The sequence below is a fragment of the Somniosus microcephalus genome, unplaced genomic scaffold (genome assembly GCF_052327205.1).
Source record: "Somniosus microcephalus isolate GS21.2 unplaced genomic scaffold, FLI_Smic_1.0 scaffold197, whole genome shotgun sequence".
Lineage (NCBI taxonomy): Eukaryota > Metazoa > Chordata > Chondrichthyes > Squaliformes > Somniosidae > Somniosus > Somniosus microcephalus.
Window position 1 is genome coordinate 335,078 of NW_028225384.1, and position 15,237 is coordinate 350,314.

Genomic DNA, 15,237 nt, shown 5'->3' on the forward strand with positions numbered 1-15,237 from the left:
GAGAGGGACAGACTGTGAATGGACAGAACTTGCACTGTTACTGTATCAGACCGTGGGCAGGTTATCTGGGTTAGTGTGTACACTGGGAGAGGGACAGACTGTGAATGGACAGAACTTGCACTGTTACTGTATCAGACCGTGGGCAGGTTATCTGTGTTAGTGTGTACACTGGGAGAGGGACAGACTGTGAATGGACAGAACTTGCACTGTTACTGTATCAGACCGTGGGCAGGTTATCTGGGTTAGTGTGTACACTGGGAGAGGGACAGACTGTGAATGGACAGAACTTGCACTGTTACTGTATCAGACCGTGGGCAGGTTATCTGGGTTAGTGTGTACACTGGGAGAGGGACAGACTGTGAATGGACAGAACTTGCACTGTTACTGTATCAGACCGTGGGCAGGTTATCTGGGTTAGTGTGTACACTGGGAGAGGGACAGACTGTGAATGGACAGAACTTGCACTGTTACTGTATCAGACCGTGGGCAGGTTATCTGGGTTAGTGTGTACACTGGGAGAGGGACAGACTGTGAATGGACAGAACTTGCACTGTTACTGTATCAGACCGTGGGCAGGTTATCTGTGTTAGTGTGTACACTGGGAGAGGGACAGACTGCGAATGGACAGAACTTGCACTGTTACTGTATCAGACCAGGGGCAGGTTATCTGTGTTAGTGTGTACACTGGGAGAGGGACAGACTGTGAATGGACAGAACTTGCACTGTTACTGTATCAGACCGTGGGCAGGTTATCTGGGTTAGTGTGTACACTGGGAGAGGGACAGACTGTGAATGGACAGAACTTGCACTGTTACTGTATCAGACCGTGGGCAGGTTATCTGGGTTAGTGTGTACACTGGGAGAGGGACAGACTGTGAATGGACAGAACTTGCACTGTTACTGTATCAGACCGTGGGCAGGTTATCTGGGTTAGTGTGTACACTGGGAGAGGGACAGACTGTGAATGGACAGAACTTGCACTGTTACTGTATCAGACCGTGGGCAGGTTATCTGGGTTAGTGTGTACACTGGGAGAGGGACAGACTGTGAATGGGCAGAACTTGCACTGTTACTGTATCAGACCGTGGGCAGGTTATCTGGGTTAGTGTGTACACTGGGAGAGGGACAGACTGTGAATGGACAGAACTTGCACTGTTACTGTATCAGACCGTGGGCAGGTTATCTGGGTTAGTGTGTACACTGGGAGAGGGACAGACTGTGAATGGACAGAACTTGCACTGTTACTGTATCAGACCGTGGGCAGGTTATCTGGGTTAGTGTGTACACTGGGAGAGGGACAGACTGTGAATGGACAGAACTTGCACTGTTACTGTATCAGACCGTGGGCAGGTTATCTGTGTTAGTGTGTACACTGGGAGAGGGACAGACTGTGAATGGACAGAACTTGCACTGTTACTGTATCAGACCGTGGGCAGGTTATCTGGGTTAGTGTGTACACTGGGAGAGGGACAGACTGTGAATGGACAGAACTTGCACTGTTACTGTATCAGACCGTGGGCAGGTTATCTGGGGTAGTGTGTACACTGGGAGAGGGACAGACTGTGAATGGACAGAACTTGCACTGTTACTGTATCAGACCGTGGGCAGGTTATCTAGGTTAGTGTGTACACTGGGAGAGGGACAGACTGTGAATGGACAGAACTTGCACTGTTACTGTATCAGACCGTGGGCAGGTTATCTGGGGTAGTGTGTACACTGGGAGAGGGACAGACTGTGAATGGACAGAACTTGCACTGTTACTGTATCAGACCGTGGGCAGGTTATCTAGGTTAGTGTGTACACTGGGAGAGGGACAGACTGTGAATGGACAGAACTTGCACTGTTACTGTATCAGACCGTGGGCAGGTTATCTGGGTTAGTGCGTACACTGGGAGAGGGACAGACTGTGAATGGACAGAACTTGCACTGTTACTGTATCAGACCGTGGGCAGGTTATCTGGGTTAGTGTGTACACTGGGAGAGGGACAGACTGTGAATGGACAGAACTTACACTGTTACTGTATCAGACCGTGGGCAGGTTATCTGTGTTAGTGTGTACACTGGGAGAGGGACAGACTGTGAATGGACAGAACTTGCACTGTTACTGTATCAGACCGTGGGCAGGTTATCTGTGTTAGTGTGTACACTGGGAGAGGGACAGACTGTGAATGGACAGAACTTGCACTGTTACTGTATCAGACCGTGGGCAGGTTATCTGGGTTAGTGTGTACACTGGGAGAGGGACAGACTGTGAATGGACAGAACTTGCACTGTTACTGTATCAGACCGTGGGCAGGTTATCTGGGTTAGTGTGCACACTGGGAGAGGGACAGACTGTGAATGGACAGAACTTGCACTGTTACTGTATCAGACCGTGGGCATGTTATCTGGGGTAGTGTGCACACTGGGAGAGGGACAGACTGTGAATGGACAGAACTTGCACTGTTACTGTATCAGACCGTGGGCAGGTTATCTGGGTTAGTGTGTACACTGGGAGAGGGACAGACTGTGAATGGACAGAACTTGCACTGTTACTGTATCAGACCGTGGGCAGGTTATCTGGGTTAGTGTGTACACTGGGAGAGGGACAGACTGTGAATGGACAGAACTTGCACTGTTACTGTATCAGACCGTGGGCAGGTTATCTGGGGTAGTGTGTACACTGGGAGAGGGACAGACTGTGAATAGACAGAACTTGCACTGTTACTGTATCAGACCGTGGGCAGGTTATCTAGGTTAGTGTGTACACTGGGGGAGGGACAGACTGTGAATGGACAGAGCTTGCACTGTTACTGTATCAGACCGTGGGCAGGTTATCTGGGTTAGTGTGTACACTGGGAGAGGGACAGACTGTGAATGGACAGAACTTGCACTGTTACTGTATCAGACCGTGGGCAGGTTATCTGGGTTAGTGCGTACACTGGGAGAGGGACAGACTGTAAATGGACAGAACTTGCACTGTTACTGTATCAGACCGTGGGCAGGTTATCTGGGTTAGTGTACACACTGGGAGAGGGACAGACTGTGAATGGACAGAACTTGCACTGTTACTGTATCAGACCGTGGGCAGGTTATCTGTGTTAGTGTACACTGGGAGAGGGACAGACTGTGAATGGACAGAACTTGCACTGTTACTGTATCAGGCCGTGGGCAGGTTATCTGGGTTAGTGTGTACACTGGGAGAGGGACAGACTGTGAATGGACAGAACTTGCACTGTTACTGTATCAGACCGTGGGCAGGTTATCTGGGTTAGTGTGTACACTGGGAGAGGGACAGATTGTGAATGGACAGAACTTGCACTGTTACTGTATCAGACAAGGGGCAGGTTATCTGGGTTAGTGTGTACACTGGGAGAGGGACAGACTGTGAATGGACAGAACTTGCACTGTTACTGTATCAGACCGTGGGCAGGTTATCTGGGTTAGTGTGTACACTGGGAGAGGGACAGACTGTGAATGGACAGAACTTGCACTGTTACTGTATCAGACCGTGGGCAGGTTATCTGGGTTAGTGTGTACACTGGGAGAGGGACAGACTGTGAATGGACAGAAGGTCCACCGTTTGTCTATCAGACCCTGGGCAGGTATTGTGTGCCCTTCTAATCACAGGAATATTATTATTGAAATGGTGAAAGTGCAAAGGGAAATACGATGACTGTGTGTCAGGAATTGATCAGAATTTCTAATCGAAGTCACAAACTTAATGCCGGAATGAGATTGACAAAGAACACAATTAATTAAGGGAAAACTGACTAACTCGCCAGGAGTAAGAAGGGAAATCAGGGTAATATTTTTCACTGAAGGGTAGTAGAGTGGGAGACCAGTTACCAGGGAGGACACTAAGGGGCAGTGTGATTGGGGACAAGAGACAATTGGTTGTGTTTCTGTGTGAAATCAGGGTAATATTTTTCACTGAAGGGTAGTAGAGTGGGAGACCAGTTACCAGGGAGGACACTAAGGGGCAGTGTGATTGGGGACAAGAGACAATTGGTTGTGTTTCTGTGTGAAATCAGGGTAATATTTCTCACTGAAGGGTAATGGAGTGGGAGACCAGTTACCAGGGAGGACACTAAGGGGCAGTGTGATTGGGGACAAGAGACAATTGGTTGTGTTTCTGTGTGAAATCAGGGTAATATTTTTCACTGAAGGGTAGTAGAGTGGGAGACCAGTTACCAGGGAGGACACTAAGGGGCAGTGTGATTGGGGACAAGAGACAATTGGTTGTGTTTCTGTGTGAAATCAGGGTAATATTTCTCACTGAAGGGTAGTAGAGTGGGAGACCAGTTACCAGGGAGGACACTAAGGGGCAGTGTGATTGGGGACAAGAGACAATTGGTTGTGTTTCTGTGTGAAATCAGGGTACTATTTTTCACTGAAGGGTAGTAGAGTGGGAGACCAGTTACCAGGGAGGACACTAAGGGGCAGTGTGATTGGGGACAAGAGACAATTGGTTGTGTTTGTGTGTGAAATCAGGGTAATATTTCTCACTGAAGGGTAATAGAGTGGGAGACCAGTTACCAGGGAGGACACTAAGGGGCAGTGTGATTGGGGACAAGAGACAATTGGTTGTGTTTGTGTGTGAAATCAGGGTAATATTTCTCACTGAAGGGTAGTAGAGTGGGAGACCAGTTACCAGGGAGGACACTAAGGGGCAGTGTGATTGGGGACAAGAGACAATTGGTTGTGTTTCTGTGGATAAGCTGAAGAGAGGAAGGTGAGTTCATCTCGAACAGGGACAGACTGGTTTGGACCAAAGTAGCCTTTTGTTCCCCTAAACATCCTCCTGTTGTGTTTCAGAAAATGCGATCAGCTTTCAGTAATTTTACATTTATATTATTTTTAGATAACAGTCTCATCAGATAACCGATCAGAATCAGAACTAGAACTACCGCCCACTTCACTCAGTATTACATTAGGGAAGACAGACTTCATTTCAACAGTTACTATTATTAAACTCCATCGTTTCATTTGGATACGAGTTGCCGATAATGTAGTTTTGAAAATTATAAATATGTTTGTGATAATAATTAAATTGGGATTCAAAATCCCCCTGAATGAAATGACGGTTCTTTCAGTACAACAAGATTCTCTGTGCCTAGTTTGTCTGTTTTACTGCCAGAGGTAATCGGCACAGTCAATTTCAAATCACCCAGAACATGGCCTATTGCTCATGTTCCTCCTCAGTTAATGTTTGATTGTGAAACTCTGAACATCTTCTCAGATTAGAGCGAACACTATCGGATGTTCATGAGGTGATGTACAATGGTAATGCTTAACCTTTTCCCAATTCTCCACCACTGACCACAGTTTGTGCTGAATAGCTGCCCAGGGGCAGAGATAACATCCACATCAGGCACAAAGGCATTCGTTTCACACGGTATAATGGTCTGGCCAGGTGTGTATGGGGTTTCACCGTGTATCAGGATCCTGCCAGGTGTGTATGGGGTTTCACAGTGTATCAGGATCCTGCCAGGTGTGTATGGGGTTTCACAGTGTATCGAGATCCTGCCAGGTGTGTGTGGGGTTTCACAGTGTGTCAGGATCCTGCCAGGTGTGTATGGGGTTTCACAGTGTATCGGGATCCTGCCAGGTGTGTATGGGGTTTCACAGTGTATCAGGATCCTGCCAGGTGTGTATGGGGTTTCACAGTGTATCAGGATCCTGTCGGGTGTGTACGGGGTTTCACAGTGTATCAGGATCCTGCCAGGTGAGTATGGGGTTTCACAGTGTATTAGGATCCTGCCAGGTGTGTATGGGGTTTCACAGTGTATCAGGATCCTGCCAGGTGTGTGTGGGGTTTCACAGTGTATCAGGATCCTGCCAGGTGTGTATGGGGTTTCACAGTGTATCAGGATCCTGCCAGGTGTGTACGGGGTTTCACAGTGTATCAGGATCCTGCCAGGTGTGTATGGGGTTTCACAGTGTATCAGGATCCTGCCAGGTGTGTATGGGGTTTCACAGTGTATCAGGATCCTGCCAGGTGTGTATGGGGTTTCACAGTGTATCAGGATCCTGCCAGGTGTGTATGGGGTTTCACAGTGTATCAGGATCCTGCCAGGTGTGTATGGGGTTTCACCGTGTATCAGGATCCTGCCAGGTGTGTATGGGGTTTCACAGTGTATCAGGATCCTGCCAGGTGTGTATGGGGTTTCACCGTGTATCAGGATCCTGCCAGGTGTGTATGGGGTTTCACAGTGTATCAGGATCCTGCCAGGTGTGTATGGGGTTTCACAGTGTATCAGGATCCTGCCAGGTGTGTATGGGGTTTCACAGTGTATCAGGGTCCTGCCAGGTATGTATGGGGTTTCACAGTGTTTCGGGATCCTGCCTGGTGTGTATGGGGTTTCACAGTGTATCAGGATCCTGCTAGGTGTGTATGGGGTTTCACAGTGTCTCAGGATCCTGCCAGGTGTGTATGGGGTTTCACAGTGTATCAGGATCCTGCCAGGTGTGTATGGGGTTTCAGTGGATCAGGATCCTGCCAGGTGTGTATGGGGTTTCAGTGGATCAGGATCCTGCCAGGTGTGTGTGGGGTTTCACAGTGTATCGGGATCCTGCCAGGTGTGTGTGGGGTTTCACAGTGTATCAGGATCCTGCCAGGTGTGTATGGGGTTTCACAGTGTATCAGGATCCTGCCAGGTGTGTATGGGGTTTCACACTGTATCAGGATCCTGCCAGGTGTGTATGGGGTTTCACAGTGTATCAGGATCCTGCCTGGTGTGTGTGGGGTTTCACCGTGTATCAGGATCCTGCCAGGTGTGTATGGGGTTTCACAGTGTATCACGATCCTGCCAGATGTGTATGGAGTTTCACAGTGTATCAGGATCCTGCCAGGTGTGTATATGGTTCCTGTGGTGATTATTCTTTATGTTTAGTAAGAAATATTGTGATTGGTTGTTTGTTTCCTGCCTTGGGATATATGCTGTAATCTCATTGGTAGTTGATGTCATGTGATTTGTGGTGGCCATCTTAAATTCAGTTCTTTCCAGCCTTTAGTTGGGACTGGGTGTTGAAGATGTGCTACCGGATTTTTAAGTTAATAAAGCCTAGATTAGAAAGGCAAATCTATTCTTTATTTCAATTTATTAACTTTATGTCAGAATGGAGCGATATCTTCAACCAGAACGATTCAATGCTGACCCTAATTCTGCAGGAGTGGATGATAAATGGAAACATTGGTGTTGTACATTTAAAAACTTTTGGGGCGTGTTGGATCAAGAGTCTCTAAATAAGCTGAATATGCTGATCAACTACATTGCTCCGGATGTGTATAAGTATATTTTGGACTGTAAAACTTACGAAGTGGCTATTTCTACATTGGAAAAGATTTTTGTTAAACCAAAGAATGAGGTATTTGCACGTCACCTTCTATCTGCCCGTAGGCAGCAGGTGGGAGAATCTTTGGATACTTATTTACAAACACTTCGGTGCCTTAGTGTTAACTGTAATTATAAGGCCGTGACGGCTGAAGAATATAAGGAAGAATCGGTACGGGATGCTTTTATTAATGGATTACTGTCTAGATCAATTCGTCAGCGGTTGTTAGAAAATAAGACTTTGGACCTTGAGTGCTTTTGAGCAAGCTTCTACATTGGATGTGGCTCAGAGAAGTTCGGATTCTTATGCTCTTTTTAATCAGCCTGTGACTGTGGTTTCGGCAGTTCCGGATGAAAAGGAATTATGTGGACTTAATAGGAGTGGTTTACTAGATTCTGAAACAGTTTCTACTTCAGCGGCTGTTGCCTCTAGGATTCAGAAGTGTTATTTTTGTGGGAACGTCCGGCACCCTCGTCTGAAGTGTCCTGCTCGGGAGGCTGTGTGTAGTAAATGTGGCAAGAGAGGTCATTACGCACGTGTGTGTAAATCATCAGGTTCAATTACCTCCTCTGTGATTATTCAGCCTTTAGATAGGGCGTTTATTGCATCAATTTCTGCTGCATTTGCTCATGGCCTAAACAAAGCTATAGTTACGGCCCAAGTTAATGGGTTGGAAGTGAAGGCCCTTATAGATACGGGCAGTACCGAGAGTTTTATAAGTCTTCAGTTTGCAAAGGAGAAGCATTTGAAAATTTCGCCTGTTTCCTATCAGGTGTGTATGGCTCAGACGACTCTCACTTCACAAGTAGCTGGTTGTTGCCTTGTGAAATTGATTCTTCTAGGTAATACGTATACTGATATAAGCCTATCTGTTTTGCCTAATCTCTGTGCGGATATTTTGATTGGTCATGATGTGCTTCAGTTACACGAGAGTCTCAGTCTTTCATTTGGAGGGACTAAGCCACCTTTATCTATTTGTGGATTAACCTCTTTCCCCATTTCTCCATTATCACTTTTTTCCAATTTGATGCCGGATTGTAAGCCAATTGCTACCAAGTCAAGAAGGTATAGCAGTCAGGATAGAGAATTTATTAATTCTGAAGTTCAACGTCTCTTATTGGAAGGAATCATTGAACCTAGTTGTCACGACTAACGAGAGACATAAGAAACGAATGGTGATAGACTATTCCCAAACTATTAATAGGTATACTCAATTAGATGCGTACCCTTTGCCTAAGATTGATGAGCTTATCAATAAAGTATCTCAGTATAAGGTTTTTAGCACTATTGCCCTAAAGAGTGCTTATCATCAGATTCCTATTGTTAAGAAGGATCAACCATATACGGCCTTTGAGGCTGGTGGAAAGCTGTATCAGTTTTGCCGAATACCATTTGGTGTTACTAATGGTGTTGTTTGTTTTCAACAGGCAATGGATGCTTTTATAAGTGATAACTCTCTCTCTGACACCTTTTCATATTTAGATGACATCACGGTGTGTGGCAAATCAAGGGTGGAGCATGATTCTAATTTAGAAAGATTCCTTCAAGCTGTGGAAAAAGTTGGTTTAACTTTCAATAAAGAGAAGTGTACCTTTTCGACCACTGAGGTAAATCTACTGGGGTACATTATCTCGGGAAACAAGATTAAACCAGACCCAGAACGTCTGCGACCATTGATTGATTTACCTTGTCCTACTAATTGGAAGGCTTTGCAACGAGTTGTTGGACTGTTTTCTTACTATTCTAATTGGATTGCAAATTTTTCACAGAAGATCCGGCCTCTTATTTGGGTTACGACATAGCCTCTATCATGGGAGGCCAGGACGTGTTTTGATCATTTTAAAAAGGATATCCTTGGAGCAGTTGTGCATTCTATTGATGAGCAGGTTCCTTTTGTGATTGAGACGGACGCTTCTGATTTTGCAATTGGGGCTACTCTGAACCAAAATGGAAGACCTGTGGCCTTTTTCTCACGTACCTTGAACAATAGTGAAAAAAGGCATTCTTCAATAGAGAAAGAGGCGTATGCAATAGTAGAAGCACTGTGTAAATGGAGACATTATTTATCGGGGCGACATTTTACATTGGTAACTGATCAAAAGTCAGTGTCCTTTATGTTTGATGTCAAACATTTTGGAAAGATTAAGAATGATAAAATGAGGTGGAGGATTGAGTTGGCATGTTACCATTTTGATATAGTTTATCGTCCGGGGAAGGATAATGTTGCTGCTGATGCGCTGTCGAGGGCTTATTGTTCTGTGATTCACGGAGATACGCTTATTAATCTTCACAATGCCTTATGCCATCCTGGGGTTACGAGGATGATACACTTCGTACGCAGTAAGAATTTGCCCTTTTCAGTTGAAGACATCAAGCGGATGACTTCATCATGTTCTATCTGTGCTCGGTGTAAACCGAATTTCTTTAAGCCTCAACGAGCTCATCTTATAAAGGCTACTTCTCCTTTTGAACGTTTGAGCGTCGATTTCAAGGGGCCGCTTCCTTCAACTACTCAAAACTGATATATATTTACTGTTGTGGATGAGTTTTCAAGGTTCCCTTTTGCTTTTCCTTGCGCAGATGTATCAGCTGCTACAGTTATCAAATGTCTGACTCAACTTTTTGTCATCTTTGGGATGCCTGCGTATATCCCTTCGGATCAGGGAAGTTCTTTTATGTCTTCCCAGTTGAAGGAATACCTTCAGAGTCGGGGAATTTCTACTAGCAGAACTACCCCGTATAATCCCCAGGGTAATGGGCAGTGCGAACGATACAATGGGGTGATCTGGAAGGCAGTTATGTTGGCTTTGACATCCCGGAACCTTAAGAATACACAGTGGGAAATGGTACTGCCTGATGCCCTGCATTCCATTAGATCATTGCTTTCAACGGCGACTGTGACCCCCCATGAAAGGCTCTTTAACTATCCGCGGAGATCTACTACGGGATATTCGGTACCTTCATGGCTTACTATGCAGGGACCTGTGCTGCTTCGACGCCATGTTAGATTGTCAAAATATGATCCTTTAGTGGAGGAGGTGGAGCTGTTGGAGGCAAATTCCCAATATGCTCATATTCGATTCCAAGATGGGAAAGAAAGTACCGTTTCAATTAAAGACTTGGCTCCTTGTGGTGGCCAGCCCTCTTCTGAGGATATTAACAATAGTCATGATTCAGATAATGTGGATGCTGTTACAGATACTACGAATATTTCCAATCCGACTGCAGATAATTATACTTCTATTAGTCAGCCCTCGATGGATGTTCATGACCGTCCCAGTTTACCTCCTGATGGGATTTCTAATCCGGAAACCGTTGAAAATCGGGATATGGATAGCCTTCCTGCAGAAGATACTTCTGTGTCTCCTGGTGTGGGAGGGCAAGGAATTTCACCAAGGTTGAGAAGGTCGACACGAAGATATCCGGTCGACCGATTGAAAATGGACTTTTAAATTGATAGTAATGTTTTAAAATTGTTGAAATATTATATTATATTGTTTTAGTTGAGAGATACTTAATACTTATGTGCAATGTTACTATTTGTTGTTGCTCACTTAGTATTGTGTCATGTTGAATAGTTTTATTTTGTCTGTGCATAGTTTTAGTTGTAAATAATTAATTATAAATTGTAAAGGTTATTTAGGTTGGAGTATATTTTAAAAGGAGGGGCGAATGTGGTGATTATTCTATGTTTAGTAAGAAGTATTGTGATTGGTTGTTTGTTTCCTGCCTTGGGATATATGCTGTAATCTCATTGGTAGTTGATGTCATGTGATTTGTGGTGGCCATCTTAAATTCAGTTCTTTCCAGCCTTTAGTTGGGACTGGGTGTTGAAGATGTGCTACCGGATTTTTAAGTTAATAAAGCCTAGATTAGAAAAGCAAATCTATTCTTTATTTCAGTACCACAGTGTATCAGGATCCTGCCAGGTGTGTATGGTGTTTCAGTGTATCAGGATCCTGCCAAGTGTGTATATGGTTCCACAGTGTATCAGGATCCTGCCAGGTGTGTATGGGGTTTCTCAGTGTATCGGGATCCTGCCAGGTGTGTGTGGGGTTCCACAGTGTATCAGGATCCTGCCAGGTGTGTATGGGGTTTCTCAGTGTATCAGGATCCTGCCAGGTGTGTGTGGGGATTCACAGTGTATCAGGATCCTGCCAGGTGTGTATGGGCTTTCAGTGTATCAGGATCCTGCCAGGTGTGTATGGGGTTTCACAGTGTATCAGGATCCTGCCAGGAGTGTATGGGGTTTCACAGTGTATCAGGATCCTGCCAGGTGTAGGCAATGTGCAGTTGGATTAACTGGAGCATACAAGACCTGCAAATTTACCAATAATTCAAAAATCGGCTTTATTTGTAAATTGAATCTATGCAGAACTTTTGTGGATTAATCACGAATCCAAATAATGTTCAATCCTATTCCCTGAGCCTTGGACCTTCTCATTCACAGATTCTGACAACATTTAAACAAATCAGCTCCAGTCAAATATTTGGATTCTATAGTGAAATAAACGGTTTGAAACCTCCATTTCATCACTTACCTCTCAGGTGTCTGGGTACTTCGGATAAACCTCGTGCGATGTTCATGTAATCAAATGGTTCAGAACCTGTTTAAATCAATTAGTGTTCATGAAATCAGATCTGTGTAATATTATAGTGAAATCCTGTTTGAATGTGAATTTGAATTCAGCGTGTGATTTTACCGTACCAAGTTCCTGTATTTCTTTCAGTATTTTGTCCAGCTTTGGTACCCCATGGCGCATTTTCACAAAGGATTCCCACATCACCCTTCGGGCCCGAGAGCCTTTCTCCATCACCAGAGTTAGGAGAAGTTTGGAACTGTCTGCCTGGTTTCCCTTCTCTGCGAGTTCAGTGACTTCCTGTAAAGAACAGTAATGAATGAATTGAGGAGCTGAGTGAAATATAAACACCGAGAAGGAGAAGGAAAGGATCTGCTCAGTGATGGGATCTCCCAGTTATTGAGCACAGGAAGCAGTCACTGTGCCGGGTTCTGATCCATTCTGAACATGGGCTGAATATTCTGTAAACATCTTGATTCAGTCATTAATGGCAAAGAAATTTGATGAATTATAGTTCTCGGAGAGTGAGGAATCACCGAGAATCTGCAGCAGTTTTAACGTGATTATTTGTCTCTGTCCTTCAGTGTCCAACATGACATCAGATTACTGACTGACAATATGATAGACTCCTTTCTCTCAGTTTTTCCTGCTGCTGCACTTTGCGATTTCCCGAGAAATAAAAAAGCAGCGAGTCAGAACTCTAGTGGCAGGGAAGGAACGAATCTGAAGTGAGAGAAACAGCTAGAAAACTGCCTGAGAAATTACACTGACTAATCGAAACAATCACTGTTGGTGTAGGGCTGGAGAATCAACCAATAAAAATAATGAAAAATCTAATCGCTTTCCCCCCCGGTAATTGAAATGTCCGACACCCGTTATTTTACACATCCGCTGCCGGTATGAAAGCTCGGTAACTGAGAACAGATATCCAGCAATGGGGTTGGTGTAGTCAGGACTTTCATCATCAAAGATTACATTTATATAACACCTTTAATGCAGAAAAGAAAGCGTCGAAAGGCACTTCAGAGGTGCAATCAGACAATGGACACAGAGATGATGAGACGTCGAGAACGATAGCCTGTTGGTTATGTTACTGGACAAGTAATCCTGAGATAACGGTCCAAATATCATCGTGGACGTTTCATGAATTTGAATTCAAATTTGAAACATTTCAAAACAAAAAGCTGATTAGTAAAGATTGTTGTAAAACCCAATGCCCTTTACGCCTGGCCTATACGTGACTCCAGTCCTTCACCAATGTGGTGGCCTCTGAAATGGCCTAGAAAGCCTCTCGAAAGAAGGATACAGAAGAATAAAACTGGGCGGACCGCTCGGCTTCTGCATTGGATTCGGACACGGCGCAGGAACACCCAGCTCAGTCAACCCTGCCAATCCCTCCTCACTAACTCCTGGGGACTGGTGCCAAAGTAGGGAGAAGTGGACCACACATTAGTCAAGCAACTGTGTGACGTAGTGATACATTTAAAATCATAGTTATTAGGCAAAGTCCCAGGTACCTCCATCAGCAGTCATCGGACAGGACAGACCCACCAGTGGTGGGGCACAGTGATGTACCCTCAGATGCAAGTGCCCTTCGTGTCATTAACATTGACTCCAGAGCCAAGGAAATCTCAGGCCTTCAGGTCAAACATGGGCAAGGAAACCTCCTGCTGATTACCACCTACCGCCCTCCCTCAGCCAATGAATCAGTGCTCCTCCATTTTGAACACAACTTGGAGGAAGCACTAAAGGTGACAAAAGTTCCAGAATGTACAGTAGGTGTGAGATTTAGTGCAGAGGTCCCCCGCATTTCAGTATCAAGAAACAAATGAATGAACTGGGCACAGCAAATGCTAAAGGTCCCGTCAATATTCTGGCTGTGGTGTTGAAGATCTGTGCTTTGGAACTAACCGCACATCTAGTGAAGTTGTTCCAGTATATCCACATCACTGGAATCTGCCCGACAATGTAGAGAATTGTCCAGGTATGTCCTGTCCACAAAGAGGACAAATCCAACCCGATTAATTACCGCCCTATCAGCCTGCTCGCAATCATCATCATCAAAGTGTTGGAAGGAGTTATAAACACTGCTATCAAGCAGCACTTCGTCACAAATAAGCTGCTCACCGAGGCTCAATTTGAGTTCCACCAGGACCAATCGACTCCAAACAAAGGACCAAAGAACTGAATTCCAGCTGTGAGGTGACAGTGACTGTGCTTGGCATCAAGGCAGTGTTCGACATGTGTGGCACCATGGGGTGTGGTTATTGGAGGAGAATCGTCTCAGCACCAGGACATCACTGCAGGAGATCCTCGGGACAGTGTTCGACGTGTGTGACACCATGGAGTGTGGTTATTGGAGAATCGTCTCAGCACCAGGACATCACTGCAGGAGATCCTCGGGACAGTGTTCGACGTGTGTGACACCATGGAGTGTGGTTATTGGAGAATCGTCTCAGCACCAGGACATCACTGCAGGAGTTCCTCGGGACAGTGTTCGACGTGTGTGGCACCATGGAGTGTGGTTATTGGAGAATCGTCTCAGCACCAGGACATCACTGCAGGAGATCCTCGGGACAGTGTTCGACGTGTGTGGCACCATGGAGTGTGGTTATTGGAGGAGAATCGTCTCAGCACCAGGACATCACTGCAGGAGATCCTCGGGACAGTGTTCGACGTGTGTGACACCATGGAGTGTGGTTATTGGAGGAGAATCGTCTCAGCACCAGGACATCACTGCAGGAGTTCCTCGGGACAGTGTTCGACGTGTGTGGCACCATGGAGTGTGGTTATTGGAGAATCGTCTCAGCACCAGGACATCACTGCAGGAGATCCTCGGGACAGTGTTCGACGTGTGTGGCACCATGGAGTGTGGTTATTGGAGGAGAATCGTCTCAGCACCAGGACATCACTGCAGGAGATCCTCGGGACAGTGTTCGACGTGTGTGACACCATGGAGTGTGGTTATTGGAGGAGAATCGTCTCAGCACCAGGACATCACTGCAGGAGTTCCTCGGGACAGTGTTCGACGTGTGTGACACCATGGGGTGTGGTTATTGGAGGAGAATCGTCTCAGCACCAGGACATCACTGCAGGAGATCCTCGGGACAGTGTTCGACGTGTGTGGCACCATGGAGTGTGGTTATTGGAGAATCGTCTCAGCACCAGGACATCACTGCAGGAGATCCTCGGGACAGTGTTCGTCGTGTGTGGCACCATGGAGTGTGGTTATTGGAGAATCGTCTCAGCACCAGGACATCACTGCAGGAGATCCTCGGGACAGTGTTCGACGTGTGTGACACCATGGAGTGTGGTTATTGGAGAATCGTCTCAGCACCAG

General features: G+C 45.7%; 1 protein-coding gene across 5 annotated transcripts in view; it reads right to left on the bottom strand.

Annotated features, from left to right (window-relative positions):
* LOC147082064 (uncharacterized) overlaps positions 1-15,237 on the bottom strand; it is a 109,402-nt gene that overhangs the window by 3,371 nt on the left and 90,794 nt on the right. For all 5 annotated transcript variants that reach the window (XM_085980493.1, XM_085980490.1, XM_085980489.1 and 2 more), the window contains 2 exons: positions 12,026-12,197; positions 11,859-11,924 (listed from right to left, as the gene is read on the bottom strand). In XM_085980493.1, the coding sequence (XP_085836619.1) occupies positions 11,859-11,924; positions 12,026-12,197 (238 nt within the window). The remainder of the gene's footprint in view (positions 1-11,858; positions 11,925-12,025; positions 12,198-15,237) is intronic.